The 17,840-nt window shown below is 50.8% G+C and overlaps 1 protein-coding gene across 5 annotated transcripts in view; it reads right to left on the reverse strand.

The window, feature by feature from the left end:
- RABGEF1 (RAB guanine nucleotide exchange factor 1) overlaps positions 1-17,253 on the reverse strand; it is a 51,871-nt gene extending 34,618 nt beyond the window's left edge. For 2 of the 5 annotated variants that reach the window (XM_082714364.1, XM_082714361.1), the window contains exons 1-2: positions 17,142-17,248; positions 768-956 (exon numbers count right to left, since the gene is read on the reverse strand). In XM_082714364.1, the coding sequence (XP_082570490.1) occupies positions 768-946 (179 nt within the window). In that variant the 5' untranslated portion in view covers positions 947-956; positions 17,142-17,248. Of the gene's footprint in view, positions 1-767; positions 957-1,122; positions 1,290-17,141 lie in introns of those variants that run through there. The other 3 variants (XM_082714365.1, XM_082714362.1, XM_082714363.1) reach the window with 3 other exon arrangements.
- Between the last annotated feature and the right edge of the window lie 587 nt (positions 17,254-17,840).

The raw sequence follows: 17,840 nt of genomic DNA on the forward strand, positions 1-17,840 counted from the left end.
GACAGCAGTGGGCATGCACTGTCATTCTGAGGTCACCACAAACGCTAGCGAAGTGGTCACTCAACGCACACGGCTGATCAGACACACATAAAACTAACAAAAGTTGTCCGAGTTCAGTCTGACTTTTTTTTATGGAGAAGTTTTACTGTTCCTAGAATGTTCTGGCAAAAGATTAACATCACGCGTGATGCTTTATCCATCCCTGTGCTCACCAGCCATTCCATCTTCTACCATGGTCCTCGGTCTAGGTAATATAAACTACTTTTCACTAACAAACCCCATTTTAAAGAAAAGGTTAAATTTCCAAAATGCAAGGGCCATGTATACAAATCAACAAGTTTCCACCCCAGTGTGTTTATCACCACGTCAGATGCCACGCTAGATATATTATAAGAATGAGGAAAAGGATGTTTGGTGAGAGCCATGAGCCAAGGACTGTGCTAGGGACACCCCAGAGAGAGCCACAGTTCATAGTTCAAGTATGTGTTTTGCATTCCTCCAGTCCAAGAAGCCTATTATCTACATGAGAGAACTCAGACTAACGCACTCTAAACATAAGTAATTACAAGACAAAGATGAAAATAAATAAATCACTGAAAGCTATTCATTAAATACTGACTAAGAAGAAAAGGGTAAAAATATTCGTTTCTCTTAGCATTAAGCCGACGTGCTGATAGCTCGCCAGAGGAGAGAAAAGCGGATTCTGACAGTGGCAGAACTGCACATCCACCGTTTCCCAGTTAAACACCCCCCTTTAGTCCTTTTACCGCTCTGCCAGTTCCCAGTCCTCCTGAATCTGCTTCTGCCTTGCTTTGTGGTACTCTTCCCTCCAGCACTTGGAGCAGAAACCCTGCCAAGCAGGGTTGCCATAGTAACCACATCCTTTCTTGCACAGGAGCTCGGACTGATCCACATGAATCCCTCGGCGTTCAGACTTAAGGCTCATCTTCTTCCTGCTAATCAAATAAATAAGAAGGTCATGTTGCAAATGAAGTCACTATCATTCTTCTATCAGCACAGCAAGGAACAAAAATGTGTCCGTAATCTTCAAGCTATGAAGGGGGGGGAGGCAGGCTGAGAGGGAGGGAAAAAGAGTGTAAATAGAACAAGTTGCTGGGGTACCTGGGTGGCTCGCCTGGTGAAGCATGAGATCTTGATCTCGGGGTTGTGGGTTTGAGCCCCACTCTGGGTGTAGGGATTACTTAAAATCTGGAAGGAAGGAAGGGAGGAAGGAAGAAGGCTGGTCCTGACACAGTCATACTGAAGAAAACACTTCTTACTTCCTTCTCAATGATATAAAGAACACTTTAAGAAAGGACTTATATTAGATTAAAAGCCTAAATGCAACATATGAACCTATAAAACTCACAGAAGAAAACATAAGGAAAAATCTCCATGACATCAGATTTGGCAAAAATTTCTTGGATATGACACCAAACATAAGGTAAGCAACAAAAGGAATAATAGGCAAATGTGACTGCATCAAATGCAAGCATGTCAGAGGGGGTCGGGCAGAGGGAGAGGGAGAAGCAGACTCCCTGCCAAACAGGGAGACCAGGTGGGGCTCGATCCCAGGACCCTAACTAACATCATGACCTGAGTGATGGCAGATGCTTAATGGACTGAGCCACCCAGGAACTCTGGTAACAAACGTTCATAACAACATTATCTACAATAGGCAAAAGGTGGAAATAACCCCCCCCCCAAAAAAAGTCCACCAACTGATAAATGGATTAAACAATTGTAATATATCCATGCAATGGATTTTACTTGGTCACAAAAAGGAATTAAGTATTGATATATGCCCCAAGATCAACCTCGAAAACATTGTACGAAGTTAAAGAAGTCCATGATAAAAGAACACATCTTATATGACTCCCTTCATAGGAAGGTCCAGAACAGGTAAATCTATAAAGACAGAAAGCAGCTGAGCAGTTGTTTAGGACTAAGGGGCAGGTGTGTGTGTTGGGGGAAGAATGGGAATAAAGGAAACAGCTCAAGAGTATGAGGTTTCTTTTGAGATAATGAAGATAATGGAAGATGTTAAAGTTGGCTGTCATGATGGGTACCACCGAACTGTCTGACCTTTCGATAGCTAAGTTCTATGATATGGAAATGGTGTACCTAATAAAGTTGCTCTTAAAATAAAGGTACAGGGGGACCTGGGTGGCTACGATGATTAAGCATCTTCCTTTGGCCCGGGTCATGATCTCCAGGTCCTGGAATCGAGCCCCAGGTCACGCGCCCAGCTGAATGATTCTGCTTCTCCCTCTCCCTCTGCCTCTGCTTGTGCTCCCTCTGTCTCTCTCAAAAATAAATAACATCTTATAAATAAATAAATAAATTAATTAATTAATTAATTACAGGCATATGTTGGAGATATTGTAGGTTGGGTCCCAGACTACAATAAAGCAAATGTCGCAATAAAGTGAGTCAAATAAATGTTCTGGTTTCCCAATGTATGTAAATGTTAGGTTTACCCTATACTGTAGTCTATCTGGTGTTTAATAGTATTATGTCTAAAAAAAAAGTACATCTTCAATTAAAAATACTTTATTGCTAAAAAAAAAAAAAACCCTTTATCGCTAAAACCTACTAATTAACCACCATCTGAGCTTTCATTGAGTTCTAATCACGGACCACAGATACTATAACAAATAATAATGAAATCATTCGAAGTATTCCAAGTACTACAAGATCTTATGACACAGAAACACAAAGTGAGCAAATGCTGTTGGAAAAATGGTACCAACAGATGTGTTCAATGCAGGACTGACTTACACCTTCAATTAAAAAAAAATGCAGTATTTGTCAAACTCAGTAAAGCAAAGTGCAAGGAAACAAGGTATACCTGTCAAAATCAGGAAGGAAGGCAGAGTGGGAAGTCAGATTCAAAGGACTATCAGCTTCGATGGTGGACAGACTATAAGCCAAGGAATGTGGGTGGCTTCTGGAAGCTGACAGCCAGCAGAGAAATGAAGATCTCAGTGCTTAACGGCATGGAACTCAATTCTACCAGCATGAGTGTGTCTGGAAGCAGATTTTCCCCACAGCCTCCAGGTAAGAGCCCAGGCTGGCTGCCTCCTTAATTCTGACCTCTGGAGATCCTTAACAGAGTACCCAACCAGAGCCAGCCAAGAGTCCTCACTCACAGAACTTAGGGATGATCAACGGGTGTTCTTCCAGGCCGCTAAATTTATGGCACTATGTTACGGCAACGACAGAAAACTAACACTCCTTTCCATTAGTCTTCTTGGGGTCTTTGCCTTGTGTTCCAGTGTCTAGAATGCTGTGTGCCCTGCTGTTCGCACATGGAATACTTATGATATGAAGGCCGCAGCATCCAAGTCATGCTTCCAGAAAGGCCTCCCCCTGCAACTCTACCTCAAGTAGCACCTCTCCAACCTCCCCACCCTTCCGTCCACACTGACTCAGCATTGCTTCTCTCCATCCTACACATGTCTAACAAGGGAGGGAAAGGAAAGAGTTAATCAAGCAGGATAAATTGCTAAAAAAACAATTATGCATATTCTCAGAAGGGCCTGCTTATTACGTGACTGGCTCTTGGTCAGCTTCTAGGGGAATGGAGGTCTTGGAAGTGTCCTTGTGTTTTGTATGCTTGGAGCTTCAAGCCACACTATTCCAACTTGCTTCGACAGCTCATGCAAACAGTGTGATGTACGGCGAGCACCTGCTGTCTTTCTGGGGGGGTCTGGAGTTGCATTAACTGTGGTCGGTCCTGAAGGCAGTCATGCCTGTCTGACCAACCTTCAATAAAAACCCTGGAATTCAAAGCTTAAGTGAGTTTCCCGAACAGAAAACATCTCACATATGTTGCTACAATTTGTTGCTGGGGATTAAACACACCCTGTGCAACGTCTCTGCTGGAAAATGACTTGGAAGCTCATGCCCGGTATCCTCCAAATAAATAAATTTTATCTTATTTATAAATAAATAAATAAATGTGTCTCTGTCAGGTAAATAAATAAAATTAAATACAAACAGTCATGTGAGTCCTTCTATCAAATCACCAAACCTAGGGGCAGTCTTGGGGACTACTGACACCGGCTATGATTATAAAGGGGTGGCATGAGGGTGATCTCAGTGGTAACAGAATAGTTCTGTATCTTGACTACGGTGGTAGTTACAGGAATCTACATACACGATAAAAAATGCAACAGAACTGCTAAACATGCACACAGTACTGAAATCAATTTCTCGGTTCTGATGTTGTACTATGGTTATGTAAAACTCAGCCACTGGCACAACCTGGTAGCATACTACAGCATCTCTCTGTATTATCTTTGCAATTTTCTGTTAATCTGTAATTTTAAGTTAGGGAGTTATTAAAAATTCCACTTTAAAATTCAAATAACATTTATGATTGAACCAATGTGTATCAGATAGATAAGCATATCACTCAGATTATTTCTAAATATGGAAGACAAAGAGAGCAAGTGAATCTCCAAAGTACACGCCAGGGTTTGAAAGGCTATCACAGTGGTGACGGTAGCTCTGTTTCAGGGGGCAAAGCAGGTACTTTCAACACACCTAGACTAGACATCAGAGCTACGTAAGCAGCACATCCTCGTCAGTTAGGGGAAAACACAAGGGGACCAACGGCCCGAGACGGAATTGTCTTTCCTGCCCCAAAAGACCTGTCCCTCATTAGTAAAGCCATAATCCAGAGGCAAGTTACTACACCCAGGAGGAAGGGGAGAGGGGCACATCAGTTCAATAAAAATACGCTTTTACGGAACAACCTGGGCATACAGAATGCATCATTCAATTGACCCATTCACATTAGGGAAGACAGAGTAAGAATTGTCTCTATTTCTGAGACAGTTGAGATTACTATGAATTCTGCTTCAGAACTAGGATTCAATCTGGGTTGAAGTACCCCCCAAAACAAGGGCCAGAGGAGGTTCAATCATGTCTTGGTGGTTCAATCAGTTAAGTCTCTGATCTTGGTTTTGGCCCAGGTCATGGTCTTTTTTTTTTTTTTTTTTTAATTTTATTTATTTATTTGACACAGAGAGATCACAAGTAGGCAGAGAGGCAGGCGCTGGGGGTAGGGGGTGGGGGAAGCAGACTCCCCGCTGAGCAGAAGGCCTGTTGCCGGGCTCCATCCCAGGACCCTGAGATCATGACCTGAGCTGAAGGCAGAGGCTCAACCCACTGAGCCACCCAAGCGCCCCTATAGGTTTTCTTTTTTATGTTATCTTTAGTCCCTGACTTTATATTATGAAGACATTATCACCACTTTAATCAGACAATATTTAAAATCCATATCCAAATGTCACTGAGTTTCTATTAACTACACTGCTTCCAAAATGAATGTAAGTATCACACTGAGGGGGCTCCTGGGTGGCTCAGGGTACAGGATCAGCCTCTCACTTGGCTCAGGTCAGGATCTCAGGGTCGGGAGACAAGCCCAGCCTCAGGCTCCCGCGTCTGCCTGAGATTCCCGGTCCACCTCCCTCGGCCCCTCCCCAGCCTGGGCTCCTGCTCTCTCTCTCACAAATGAATAAATAAAATCTTTAAAGAAATATATCGCACTGAGAATCAGTGGCAGAGCTCCAATGTTAAATTTAACAAAACAAAGTATCCAAACACTGGCCTGCCCACTTCGTAATCAAGCCATGAAGAGAACGCGGAGTCGATGCTGCGGAATGAGCAGAGCCAGCAGAGCCGCATTCTCGGGGAGGGAGCTCCGGACAACAATCTGCCACTGTGCCAAGTCAAAGTCCAGGTCGCACCCTCTCCGGGTCAGCCCAATTAGGACGTCAACCTGAGCTTGCCATGCCCCAGGCTAGCGACACAAACTCTGCTCTACTTCCCACCGTGCTCCGTCCTCCCTTCGCTGGCAGCGGTCAATCCTCCACGGGTCAGTTTCTTGGGAAAGTAAATGACCAGATACACCCTCTCTTCACTCCATTTAAACGAGCAACAAACTGCAGCACATTATGTGGTTTCAACCATGAACAGCTCGTTTCCCTGAGAGTCACACAGCAGTTTTAGCTTTGCGGCGGCCCCGACACCTCGGCCTCACCCAGCTGCGGCTGCACAAAGTGACACACACACCTATGAGACGAGAACTACAAAAAGCAATTGCCTGAACGGAACGTGTATTTATTCGGATTCGTTAGACAGCTCAATGAAATACATTATGTTCTAAGCTACTGAGAAGTATCTTGTGTATAATAAAAATATAATCCCATTAAACTCCAGAAACTTTCAAAAGTTGCTAAAACCATACCTTCCTGGGGTGCCTGAATGGCTCAGTTGGTTGTACATCTGCCTTCAGCTCAGTCCCACTCCTGGGGTCCCGGGATCGAGCCCCACATTGCACTCCCTGCTCAGCGTGGAGCCTGCTTCTCCCTCTCCCTCTGCCCCTCTCCCCCAACTCATGCTCTCTCTTGCTATCTGCCCCCTCAAATAAATAAAACCTTAAGACAGAATAAAATAAAAAACGTACCATCTGTTGGGGTTGAATTATGGCCCCCAAAAGACAGGCTGAACTCAATACTGCGGAAGAAACCTGATTTGGAAATCAGCTCTAGGCAGATGTAATTATAGAATGAGGTCATGCTGATTAGGGTGGGCCCTAACTCCAGTAACTGGTATCCTTGTAAGAAGGCCCTGAGAGGCACCCAGGTATAAAGACACAGAGGCCACGTGGCCATAGAGGTGGAAATCAGAATGATGCGGCTATAAGCCAAGGAGCTACAGGGAAGCCAGCAATCATCTTCCCTACAGCCTTCGGAGAGAACATGGGCCCTGTGGACGCCTTGATTTCAGATTTCTAGCCTCTGTAACTACGAAAGAATGAATCGGTATAGTTGAGTCACCCTGCGCTAGTCTGCTTAGAGTACTCCTAGGAAAACCACAAAAATCATCCATTAAGAATTATAAACAGTAACTGTAAACAAATACTTGAAAGCAACGAGTTTTCCACAAGGTAACACAGAACCGGGGTTCGCAGCATCACTTGGCTCTTCCCAAACCGGTTAATCGCGTATCGCAGTTCATGAGAACAGCCCCGGCATCCGTCTGCTACCCTAGCAGAAAGGCCCCCTTTGGGTCCTCAAAATGACCTGCTCTGCACAGTAACTTACATAGTCATCGTCTTCATGAACAAGCCCAGAAACCCTCCTGTTAGTCCACCTTCAAATTCCACCCCGTTCAAACAACATCTGACTCCCCTTTCCCACTTACAGAATAATTCTTTCTGGTTCATACAGCATTTTATAAATACAGCTACTGCAATATGTTCTATTGTAAAAGCTTGCTTACATGTCCATTCCGTGTTCACAGACACACAGCACAGTGCCCAGAACAGACTGACTAATCAATACACATTTCCTAAATTTATTGAATTATTTATTCAGAAGACTAAAAAATACCTATACAGACCATTTTCTTTCATTTTTTTCCCCCATATACACTCTCCAGGGCCCAGTGAAGATATAAGTAGAAATTTTAAACAGCAAAACAACTATCTTATGAAGCAGTTATTCCCAAATTTTAGCATGCAATCAGTATCACATGGAGGACTTATTAAAGCACAGAGTGCTGGGTCCCAACCCAGAGTTTCTGATTCAGGAGGTCAGGCGCAGGGCCTGGGAATCCACATTCCTAAGAAGTTCCCAGATGATGTGGCTAAGGACTACTCTTCCAGAACTAGAATTATAAAGCAAGCACAGCAATTATTAAAAAACCAATTTCTTCTCATGACTTCCTTACTGGTAGGAGACCTTCTTTTCTAAATACAATGGAGTAGTTTGTGGCGACCAACACTCCTGCTGAGAACAAGGAAAGCTAGACACACGTTTAAAATCCATTATTTAAAGGCATCAGAAAATCTAAAGGAATCTAGGTGCCTCTGGATTCTGGAAAAAGAGAGAAACTGTGGAGAAACAAAGCGACATTCTGCAGTCACTTTTTTTTTTAAAGATTTTATTTATTTATTTATTTGACAGAGAGAAATCACAAGTAGGCAGAGAGGCAGGCAGAGAGAGAGAGGGAAGCAGGCTCCCTGCTGAGCAGAGAGCCTGATGCGGGACTCGATCCCAGGACCCTGAGATCATGACCTGAGCCGAAGGCAGCGGCTTAACCCACTGAGCCACCCAGGCGCCCTCTGCAGTCACTTTTGCCCCAAGTGTATCCATGCCTGGGACAAAGTGATGAGAATCCAGACTTACTTTAGGAAGAAGAACTACAAGAGCTTTTGGAAAAGAGGAAAGGCAAGACTCAAGGAGCCAAAATCCTAGTCAAACAGGGTCAAACAGAGCTGGGCTTAACAGAAGGCTGATTCCCCCCACCCCACCCCACCCCCGCCAGGCCCAAGGACTTATACCAAATTTTGCAGCTGCAAAGAGAGGGCTTCAAAACCATAGGGAAACCCTCTGAAAATCTAGAGTGGCATTTACAGGGGCGCCTGGTGGGCTCAGTTGGTGGAACATACATAGACGTCTTGATCTTGGGGTTGTAAATTCAACCCCCATGTTGGGTGTAGAGATTACTCAAAAATAAAATCTTTTTTTTTTTTTAAAGTGGGGGGGCCTGGGTGGTTCAGTCGTTTAAGCTTCTGCCTTTGGCTCAGGTCATGACCCCAGGATTGGAGCTGGAGCACCCGAGGGGGTCAGGCGCCTGCTTAGCAGGGAGTCTGCTTCTCCCTCTCCTTCTGCCCCCTCCGCGGCCTGTGCTCCTGCGCTGACGCTGCCCACGCTCTCTCAAATCAATACAATCTTTACCAAAAAAAGTGGAATTTTAGTAATCTCACTGTTCTCAAGAAACAAAGATTACAGTATATAAGCCACCAGGGGAAGAGACTCCAGTGAATTCACTCCCCTACGGGTGGGAAGCTCTGGACAACTACTTGATAGTAGTAAAGGTAAACCCGAGGGAACAAAGCCTTATCGACCCAGCAACACAACTTCAACTGGCAGCTCAGTCCCTAATAGGATTAGGTGATAAGCCCCTACTCAAAAGGGAGGAGAGATTTTCTCTCTGAAAAACAAAAAGAGTACCTTCCGGAGCTTCATTTTATTCACAACACCTAGTATTTACAGAATTAAAAACCAAAAAGAAAAAAAAAGACAATAGAAAGAGATGCTCAGATGACCCAGACAATGAAGTTAACAGAAAGACTTTTAAATAGATATTTATTTAAATTCCCTATTTTTTTTTTTTAAAAAAAGGTGAAAAATAGGGGCACCTGGGTGGCTCAGTGGGTTAAGTCTCTGCCTTTGGCTCACATCAATGATCTCAGGGTCTTGGTATCGAGCCCCGCGTCGAGAGCCTGCTTTCTACTCTCTCTGCCTGCCTCTCTGCCTACTTGTGATCTAAATAAATAAAACCTTTTTTAAAAAATTAAAATTGGGGCACCTGGGTGGCTTAGTGGGTTAAGCCACTGCCTTCGGCTCAGGTCATGATCTCAGGGTCCTGGGATCGAGTCTCGAATCGCGGGCTCTCTGCTCAGCAGGGAGCCTGCTTCCTCCTCTCTCTCTGCTGCCTCTCTGCCTACTTATGATCTCTCTCCTCTCTCTCTGTCAAATGAATAAATAAAATTTTTAAAAAATTAAAATTAAAATTTTAAAGTGAAAAATAAATTAAAAATAGGTGAGAAAAAGGGGAAAGAACATTTTTTTTAAGAGTTTATTTATTTATTTGACAGAGATCATAAGCAGGCAGAGAGGCAGCAGAGAGAGAGGAGGAAGCTGGCTCCCCGCTGAGCAGAGAGCCTGATTCAGGGCTGGATCCCAGGACCCTGAGATCATGACCTGAGGCAAGGCAGCCACCCAGGCGCCCCAGAACATATTTTAAAAATGAACTGAGAATTGTAATCCCTAAAAATCGAAATGAAATGCTAGACCTGAAAAGTATAATAACTAAAACTAAGACTTCAAAGGGTAGATTTAAGAGCAGACCAGACCTAACAGAAGAGAAGATTAGAACTGGAACCCAAGTCAATAAAATACACCCACAATGAAGCAGTAGGAAAAACTAATAGGAAATACAGTGTGTGTGGGGGGGGGGGGGGAGTATAAAGAGAATCAGGGACATTATGGAAAAGTCTATGGAGTATATAACTGAAGTTCCTCAAAAGAAGAGGAAAGAATGAATAAGAACCAATATTAATGAAATTTAAAACTGATAAAAAGACAACAAATCCAAGAAACTCTGTGAACCCCAAAGCAGAAAACACAACACAGAGATACAGCATACTCAACAGCTGATAATCAAAAACAAAGAGAAACTTTTGAAAGCAGCTAGAGGAAAAGAAACACATTACTTTCATAAGTGGGACAATAAAACTAAGAGCTAAATTTTCAAAAGAAATCATAAATGCCTTAAGACAACAGAATGACCTATTGAAAGTGCTGGGAAAAAAATGCCCCCCTAGAATGTGGTGTTTAATAACTTGTTCCCCTTAAAAATAAAGGCAGAATAGGGGCACCTGGGTGGCTCAGTCAGTTAAGCATCTGACTCTAGATTGCAGCTCAGGTCATGATCTCAGGGTGGTAAGATCAAGCCCTGTGTCAGGCTCCACGTTGAGCCTGTTTGGGATTCTCTCTCTCCCTCTGTGCCTCTCCACACTATCCCCCCCCACCCCACCCCCCGCCACCAACCCATTCACCACCGTTCATGCACACTCTCTTTAAAGTAAAAAATAAAAATTATAAAGAACTCATTATAGGTCTACTAGCATTAGAAGAAATAGGAGAGAGAACTCTTCAAATGGAAAGAAAAACCAGTTTATCCCAAAGAGAAACACAAAGAAGGAAGGATCAAAAAGTAATGGAAACAGTAAACATGTAAGTAAATACACATAAATATTGATTACAAAAAACAACCATTTCTTGTGGGTCTTAAAATAATAAGTAGAGGGGCGCCTGGGTGGCTCAGTGGGTTAAGCCTCTGCCTCCGGCTCAGGTCATGGTCTCAGGGTCCTGGGATCGAGCTCCACATCGGGCTCTCTGCCCAGCAGGAAGCCTATTCCCGTCTCCCCCTCTGCCTGCCTCTCTGCCTGCTTGTGATCGCTGTCAAATAAATAAATAAAGTCTTAAAAAAAAATCTTTTAAAAAGCACTTAATTCTTCTTCTCCAAATACAGTCCAAGCTTTGACTGAAGAATGAAACGGACAAATTTTCACCACACTTACATAAATGGCAGACTCACCCTTGTAACCCTCAGTGGTTGTGTTTGGGGCTGGAACTGGCTGGGCCTAAAATCCAACCTCCTGATCAGTTTTTCTGTTAGAATCTAAGAACTTTAAACGTCGAAGAATCTTAGCTTATTTCTCAAGCACTACTTTAAACAAAATAAGAAATAAGTTGAGATTTTTATTTTCTAATTTACTTATTCAATTACTAGCTCTAAGTACTAAGAAAGCAAAAGTTCTTATTTCTCTCTCTTTTTTTTTTCGATCATCTACACAGGGATGGGAAAGTTCTTCTTGAAATAAATAGCCTATACCTCTTGTGGGTAACAACAATGACAAAAATGTATCTGCACTTTGTTCCCAAGTATGTCCAAGAACAAAAGCAAGCTCTTGGAAGGAACCAGTGTTTACATACAGTTGCTATTCAAAGAACTTAAATATGGAGCAGTTTTAGCATATGGCTATGAACGCCCTTTGCCATCTGATTAATCCTCCTAAATGATACTTAAGACGTGTCCGCCCATGACTGTATAACATTTGAAAGCCTAGACAAAAAAACCCTACACTTACCACACTATAACTACAACTGCAGTGGCTACTTAATTTATACAAATAAAGATATAACTCAACTGGCTAAGTAGAAGCCAAGCATATTAATTCCTGAGACACTAATTACAATGGATTTTAGACATTTTATCTCATCAGCATACAATTCTGTTTTTTGTTTTCACATTTTTTAAATTTACATTCTTCTTGTAATATCCTATTCAAAACTGTGGTCACTAGCCCAAGTCATTTTTCAGGAACATGTTTAAAAAACAATGCCAAAAGCTCTATGGAAATGCAATTAAGGAACCGCTAAGTTACATAACTACATTTAGGCAACAACACTTCCACCTCTTGTTTACTGACTAAAGATGAATAAGGATGTTCTTGATTCTGCAGTTTCATACGCTAGGCCATAATTTACAATATACCGGAGGAACTGTATTAGAATACTTTAAAAAAAAATAATTTGGAATTACCTGAAGTAGCTGCATATGAAAATACACAATAAATAATGGTTTACTCAGGTGCCTGGGTGGCTCAGTGGGTTAAGCTTCTGCCTTCAGCTCAGGTCATGATTGCAGGGTCCTGGGATCGAGTCCGGCATCAGGCTCTCTGCTCAGTACGGAGCCTGCTTTCCCCCTCCACCCCCTCCCCCCGCCTGCCTCTCTGCCTACTTGTGATTTCTCTATGTGTCAAATAAATAAATAAAACCCTAAAAAAATAATGGCTTACTTAACTGTACAACTTTCGTGCAATACACTTCCTAATGAAACGGAATGACAGTTGAGAACACAAACACCGGGGCGCCTGGGTGGCTCAGTGGGTTGGGCCGCTGCCTTCGGCTCAGGTCATGATCTCAGGGTCCTGGGATCGAGTCCCGCATCGGGCTCTCTGCTCAGCAGGGAGCCTGCTTCCCTCTCTCTCTCTCTCTGCCTGCCTCTCCATCTACTTGTGATTTCTCTCTGTCAAATAAAAAAAAAAAAGTAAAAAAAAAAAAAAAAAGAAGAACACAAACACCTTGCAATGGCATTACAACAAAAGCACAACCTAAATTCATCCCATATCACAGCAGCGTTGGGGCACCTGGGTGACTCAGTCAATTACATGTCTGCCTTGGGCTCTGGTCATGATCGCAGGGTCCTGGTATTGAGCCCTGCATCAAGTTCCCTGCTCAAGTGGGGAATCAGCTTCTCCCTCTCCTTTGACTGCTTCCCGTGTGTGTGCTCTCTCTCGGTCAAATAAATCATAAAATATTAAAACATACACACACACACATACACACAGAGCAGTGAAATCACCAGCTAAAGTTGACTCTAAAATGTGAATATTTGGCTCCTGGGTGGCTCAGTGGGTTAAGGCTCTGCCTTTGGCTCAGGTCATGATCTCAGGGTCCTGGGATCAAGACTGGCATTGGGCTCTGCTCAGCAAGGAGCCTGCTTCCCCCTCTCACTCTGCCTCTCCGCCTACTTGTGATCTTTGTCAAATAAATAAATAAAATCTTAAAAAAAATATGAATATCAACCTCTTTTTCTAGAATGGTGCACTATTTTTATAAATATTATGGTGGCTTTCCTGATGTCAAGACAAATTCAGAGTCAACAGAAAGAAAAAATATATGTATTTTATGTGCAAACACATGAAAAAACATCCCCACTTTGCCAATCCTGATGAACGCTTAGAGACTCCCCCGCCCCCAGCTTTACAGACTATAACCAAAATGCCTTAAACTTGCAGCTCCCCAACCATTACCTGGATAGAAAGATCCCAAACTGTTCGAGGCCCTTTTGTAAGAGCGGGTCCCGGTACCGCGCGCGCTCACTGTGACTGTGTGGGTCTGCTCTCCCCTCGGCCCCGTGGGAGCTCAGAGTCTAGGGTGCGGCAGGTACTGCAAGGCCAGGGTTAAGTGCTGGCCACGGATGCGGCCAGCCCACCGGAGTTCGGGTCTCCGCCACCTCCTGTGGGACCTGAAACAAGCGGCCGCGCTGAGCCACGTTTCTTGGCGTCTTCCAGGAGGCAGAAGGAGAGGACAACACGGAGACGCACGACGGCGTCCTACTCACTCGGGCCTGGGCCGCGCTGCCGCCGTAAACCCGATGCATCGGAACCACGGTTACTTGAACCGTCAGTTTCTAGCTGGAGCAAAATACAAACATAGGAACTTTCTAGACCCGCCATCTAAGATGAATGGATCTGTTCTTGTTTAGAAAACCAAATTACAGGCCTGGACTTTTCCAGCCAACGTTCCCTGGGCCGCAGCCGCAGCCCGAGCGTCCCGGAGACGGCTGGCGCGTGGCTGGCGCGCGGGTGAGCGGCTTCTCGCCACGTCCGACGCCCCCGCGCTCCTCGGGCGGAGCAAACCCAGCCCGCCTGCCAACGACCCCCAGGGGCACACAGAGGTGCTGGAGGAACTGGTCGGGAAGCGGGACCCCAAGCCCACCGCGCCCGCGGACCGTGACCCGAAGAGCGTGCGGGCCGCACGGACTGATCCGGATCGTCTAAAACAGACGCTTCAGTTCTCCGCGCGGCGGTCGAAGAGCTCGGGTCCGCTCTCCCGCCAGCTCCAGCCGCTCCCGCTGCATCACGTCCGGTCCCGACCTGCCCCCGCGGCGGCGAACCCTGACCCTGAGTCGGACCCAGTGCAGCACGGCGCGGCCCTCCGGAAGGCGCCTCTGCCCTTGGCCTTGCGGGCGCAGCCGAGGACCGTCCGCACGAGGCGTCTCGGCACCCGACAGGGAACCGGCCTCTTCTCTTTCAGTCCCGGCCCCGAGCGACGGCCCGGGCTTCTCTCCCAGCCGGCGGCTAACGGGCTGCCCCCGTCGAGGCCCGCTACCGCGTGCAGGACGCCCCCCCCCCCCCACCCACCGTGCGGGCTCCGAACGGCGGCGTCTGCCGCGGGACACGGCGGCAGTGAGGTATTTCCTTCCGTCGGCGGCCCTTTATGCGCCCGACTGGTAAGCGCGAGGCCTTCCGGCGGTCCCGAAGGAAACACAAGGTGCTCTTGCAAATACTGTGTCTAAAACTAGGAAACGAACAACAGGAACGACAAAAATAAAAGTTTCATTATGTATTTTTCACTCTGGAGCACCAGAAAATTGCAAATATATCCCATGTAAAAATCCCCCAAAGTCACTTTTTAATTTTAAAATACAGGCCAGATCCCCAGAAATGCAAGCACGGGCACTTGCTGAAGAGGCCAGCTTCAAAGCCGGCTCAGGAGCGTGGGGACCGGAGGCCGCCAGCCACCCCTGCGGAGCAGCGCCCCGAGGCCCTTGCTGCGCTCCCGCGTCGGGGACTCCCGCCGTCTCCCCGCCTCATCGCAGGAAACGCGGGCGGACCTCGGCGTGCGCCGTAGGTCCACTCCTGAACTCCCCCTCGGACGCTGACCCGCCCCCGTCCCCCGCGAGCCGGCCGCTGCACCGACGACGACCCCGGCGCTCCGCCACCGGGAGCCGAGAACTGCCCTACCGCACGGCAGGGTCGCGGCTGCTGCCCCCGGAGCTTCGCCCTCTGACCCGCAAGCAGCACCACCGAGTCCAGCTTTTCCCCAGAACGTCTCAGCAGCGTCGCCCGAGCGTCCAGCCACAGGTCCGTCCGTCGTCGGGTGACGGGGAGCCACCGCGTGCCTCCGAGGGCGCGTGCACCGCCGCCCCGTCCTCCGCAGGCGCCGTGTCGCTCCGGGGCCCGCCGACGGAGAAGGCCGCGACTAAGCTCCCGACACGCCCGACTCCGCCGTGCGAGGCCCGCCCTGCGCGGTGAGGGGCCGCTTCACAGGGCGCCCTCGGAGGCCGCGGCCGGACGGGGGTCGCCCGGCGCCGTCCGCGCTCCCCGCCGGAACGGACGTCCCGCGCCTCGGCACACGCAGGGCAGCGCGACCTCGGCCCCCGCGCACTGAGCCCGTGAGCGCGACGCGGCGCCCCGCGGACCCCCGCGTCGGGAACGGCGAACGCTGACCACGGCGGCGCGGCCCCACGGAGCCTGCAGGCCGGGCCGGACGGAGCCCGCGGGCAGAGAGCGGCGACCCCGTCCGCGGACGCTCGCCCATCAGGCCCGACCCTGTGCGCCGGGAACCGGCCGCGAGGGCCACGGAACTGCACTTGGGCCACGCCGGGGCCCTTCTGGCCTGGTCCCCGCCAGACCGACCCCCCGGGACCCCGCACCCCGGCCCCGCACCGCTGGCTTCGCGAAGACCGCGGCCCGCGGAGCCACGGGCCTCCTCGGCGCGGACTCGACCCGGCCCCGCATCCCCCCACCCCCGCTCGTCTCCACGGGACCCGGTCCTCGCGACCCCGCACCGCGAGCTCCCCGACGGGGCCCCCGCCCTCCGGACCTGCGGTCGGCTCCGGGGCTCCGTCTCCGCTCCGTCCGGACGTGGCGCGGAAGGACCGTCACTGCCCCTGACCCGCAGCCCGTTCGGAAGGCGAGTGACCCCTCCGACCCCGACCGGCCGTCCGCGCAGAGACCGCGACCTCCGCCAAGCTTCCGCCGCGCACCACCGCCTGGACCGACAGACAGTGCGGCCCGGCCCCCGCCCCGCCGCTTCCTCGGTGCGAGTTTCCAGCTCACAGACTTTACACGCAGCCCCGGGGTCGCGGGGAACGGCCAGACGCGGCTTCCAGACCCACAGCCCCGACCCGCAAACCGGAGCACCCGCGCCGCCGCCCTCCACCCCAGCGCCGTGAGGCCGCGACCCGCGCTGCGGCTTCCGCGCTCACCTCAGGGCCGGACGAGCGCAGGACCCAGCCCGACGCGGCGGTCCGTGACCCTCGAAGCTCCCCCCGCCCGAACTTCCGCGACGGCATCACCCCGCGGTCCTCCGGGACGGCTCGCGAGCAGGGGCTTCCGCGCCCGCCCCAGGCCCCCCGGCCCCGCCGCCGCCGAAGTCGGGACAGGAGTTCGAGGCCCCGCACCGGGAAAGCCCGCACGCCACCCCGCGCCCCCGGCCCTCTCCGCCCCCAGCACCCACGCGGGGTCGGAAGTCGCGGCGTCCCGGCCCGGCGGGGCTGCGACCCGGTCTGCGCCGTCCACGCGGACGGGCCCCCGAGCGGCCCGGGGCCCGAGCCCGCAGGGTCCCCGCAGCCTCCGCGCTGCACAGCGAGGACGGAGCCGTCGCGCGGGGCGGGCGCCGGGAACGGCAGGCGCGTGTCCGTCGGGGCGCGGCCGGGCCCGCAGCAGGCGGCGCGAGCGCCCGGAACGCCCGGAACGCCCGGCTGGGCACCACAGGCTTGAGGCGGCCGGTGAGGGCCGCGCCGCTGCGCCCGGGGCTGGGCCCGACGGCGGCTGGACGCGCCGGAGCGAAACGGCCCGGGCCGGGGAGGCGGCACGGGCGGATGACCCAGCAGCCCCCGCCCGGACGGCGCCCCCGCCCCGCCGCGCCGCCCGCAGCCGGCAGCCGCGCAGCCCCCGCCGGCGCCCCGCCGCCCCGTACCTGCGCTGCGGCTCCACGGCGTCGGGACCGCCGCCCTCCGCGCCTCGCTCCAGGGGTCCCCGCTCCGCCAGTCCGCGACCCGCCCTCCGGCCGGCCCTCCTCCCTCGCGCCCCGCCCCCGGCGCCGCGAGCGCCCGTCACGCACGCACGACGTCACTTCCGGGCCCGGCGCGCGGAGGGAGGAAGTCGTCGCGGCGCCGCTCGGGACCCGCGCTGGGCGGAGCGAGGCGGAGGCGGCTCCCGCGGTGAGCGGTCGGGCGCGGGGGCGGCGTCGAGGCCGGCGGTCGGGGGTGGCGAGGAGCGGGCGCTCCGTCCCGGTGCCGCCTGCCGCGGTGGCCGCCGGCCCTCGACGCCGCCGAGGCCGCGCACAGCCGCCGCCGCGCCAGCAGCGGTCGCCGGGTCGCCGGGTCGCGGGGAGCGAGGCCGCGTGGGAAACCGTGAACCCTGACCCTCTCGGTGCCGGGACTCCTGGTTTCCGAGGTCCCGGCCCGGAGGCCGTCCTGACGGCGGAGCGGCGCCGAGGCCCGCGGACCCGGTCGCCGGGGGGCCGCGCCGTCCGGGCGTCCGGTTCCCGAAGCCCCGGGTCAGGAGCGTCGGGCCCTGCGGCCGCTCGGGGTGCTGGACGCCGGCTGCGGGTCGCGGCCGAGACCGGCTTCGCTCCGAGCCGCCGCGGTGGCCGCGGACGGGCGTCCGGCCGTCC

The sequence above is a fragment of the Mustela nivalis genome (assembly GCF_964662115.1).
Source record: "Mustela nivalis genome assembly, chromosome: 19".
Classification (NCBI taxonomy): Eukaryota; Metazoa; Chordata; class Mammalia; order Carnivora; family Mustelidae; genus Mustela; species Mustela nivalis.